At 41.8% G+C, this 1,298-nt stretch overlaps 1 protein-coding gene across 1 annotated transcript in view; it reads left to right on the top strand.

The window, feature by feature from the left end:
- The first annotated feature begins 418 nt into the window (after positions 1-418).
- LOC138978933 (phenoloxidase-activating factor 3-like) overlaps positions 419-1,298 on the top strand; it is a 15,284-nt gene continuing 14,404 nt past the window's right edge. The window contains exon 1 of the mRNA XM_070351748.1: positions 419-590. Within this exon, the coding sequence (XP_070207849.1) occupies positions 424-590 (167 nt within the window). The 5' untranslated portion in view covers positions 419-423. The remainder of the gene's footprint in view (positions 591-1,298) is intronic.

Raw genomic sequence — 1,298 nt, 5'->3', positions numbered from 1 at the left:
CACACACACACACACACACATACACACACACACACATACACACACACACACACACACACACACACACACATACACCACACCCTCGTTTCGATTCCCCCCTCTACGTTAAAACATTTAGTCAAAACTTGACTAAATGTAAAAATCAGATCCTAAAAAGGAGGTTACATTATTTTACTGAGGTTATGAACAAACAGTCAGAAATAACGGTCTCAAAAGGAAGGAAGTTTTAAATTGCGGGGGGGGGGGGGGGAGGGATTTCTTAAAAGTGGGCTCCACTGTATACTTATTCCGAATTCTATATTTTTATTTTTTATTTTTTTTATTTTTTATTATTCTCTTTATTTATATAGCGCCTTATCCGAAGTTCAAAGCGCTTACAAAATTCTTACATTATTTTGTGTTAACCTCAATCCAGGATGTGGCATGGCCGACAGAGGAAGAGAATTCGAACTGAACAGCCGCATCATCGGCGGTCGCGAGGCAGACAAATGCGAACTGCCCTGGATGGTGTACATCTCCTTGCCCAACGGGCCCTGTGGGGGCGCCGTCATCGATGAGAGACATGTCTTGACCGCTGCACATTGTTTCTGGTCAGTTTGGCTCAGCCACCTTTAAAGTCAGTCAAGTCAAGTCAATATTTATTTCAAAAACCCCTTGGGTTACATGAATAAAATAAAAATTGCAATAAACACGACAAAAAAGATATATGTATTAATGAGACACAACACTTCTAATTAACCGAAAATGAATCAAGCTTAATTCATAACAAAATAATTGTAATCATAAAGGCACACTCCTTCTCGTGAAAACAGTTTGGCTTGCCATCTCAGATCAGACCAGGCTTTTACAGTAGATAAGACCGTCCCCAGACTAAGTCACATTTCAAGAATCAACTGCCTGGATGCTCGATCAGACCAGGCTTTTACAGTCAATAAGACCGTCCCCAGACTAAGTCACATTTCAAGAATCAACTGCCTGGATGCTCGATCAGACCAGGCTTTTACAGTCAATAAGACCGCCCCCAGACTAAGTCACATTTCAAAAAACAACTGCCTGGATGCTCGATCAGACCAGGCTTTTGCAGTCAATAAGACCGTCCCCAGACTAAGTCATATTTAAAAAAAAACTGCCTGGATGCTCGATCAGACCAGGCTTTTACAGTCAATAAGACCGTCCCCAGACTAAGTCACATTTCAAAAATCAACTGCCTGGATGCTCGATCAGACCAGGCTTTTACAGTCAATAAGACCGCCCCCAGACTAAGTCACATTTCAAGAATCAACTGCCTGGATGCTCGA

Source organism: Littorina saxatilis, linkage group LG10, assembly GCF_037325665.1.
Source record: "Littorina saxatilis isolate snail1 linkage group LG10, US_GU_Lsax_2.0, whole genome shotgun sequence".
NCBI lineage: Eukaryota > Metazoa > Mollusca > Gastropoda > Littorinimorpha > Littorinidae > Littorina > Littorina saxatilis.
This window is presented reverse-complemented; position numbering and strand designations above follow the sequence as displayed.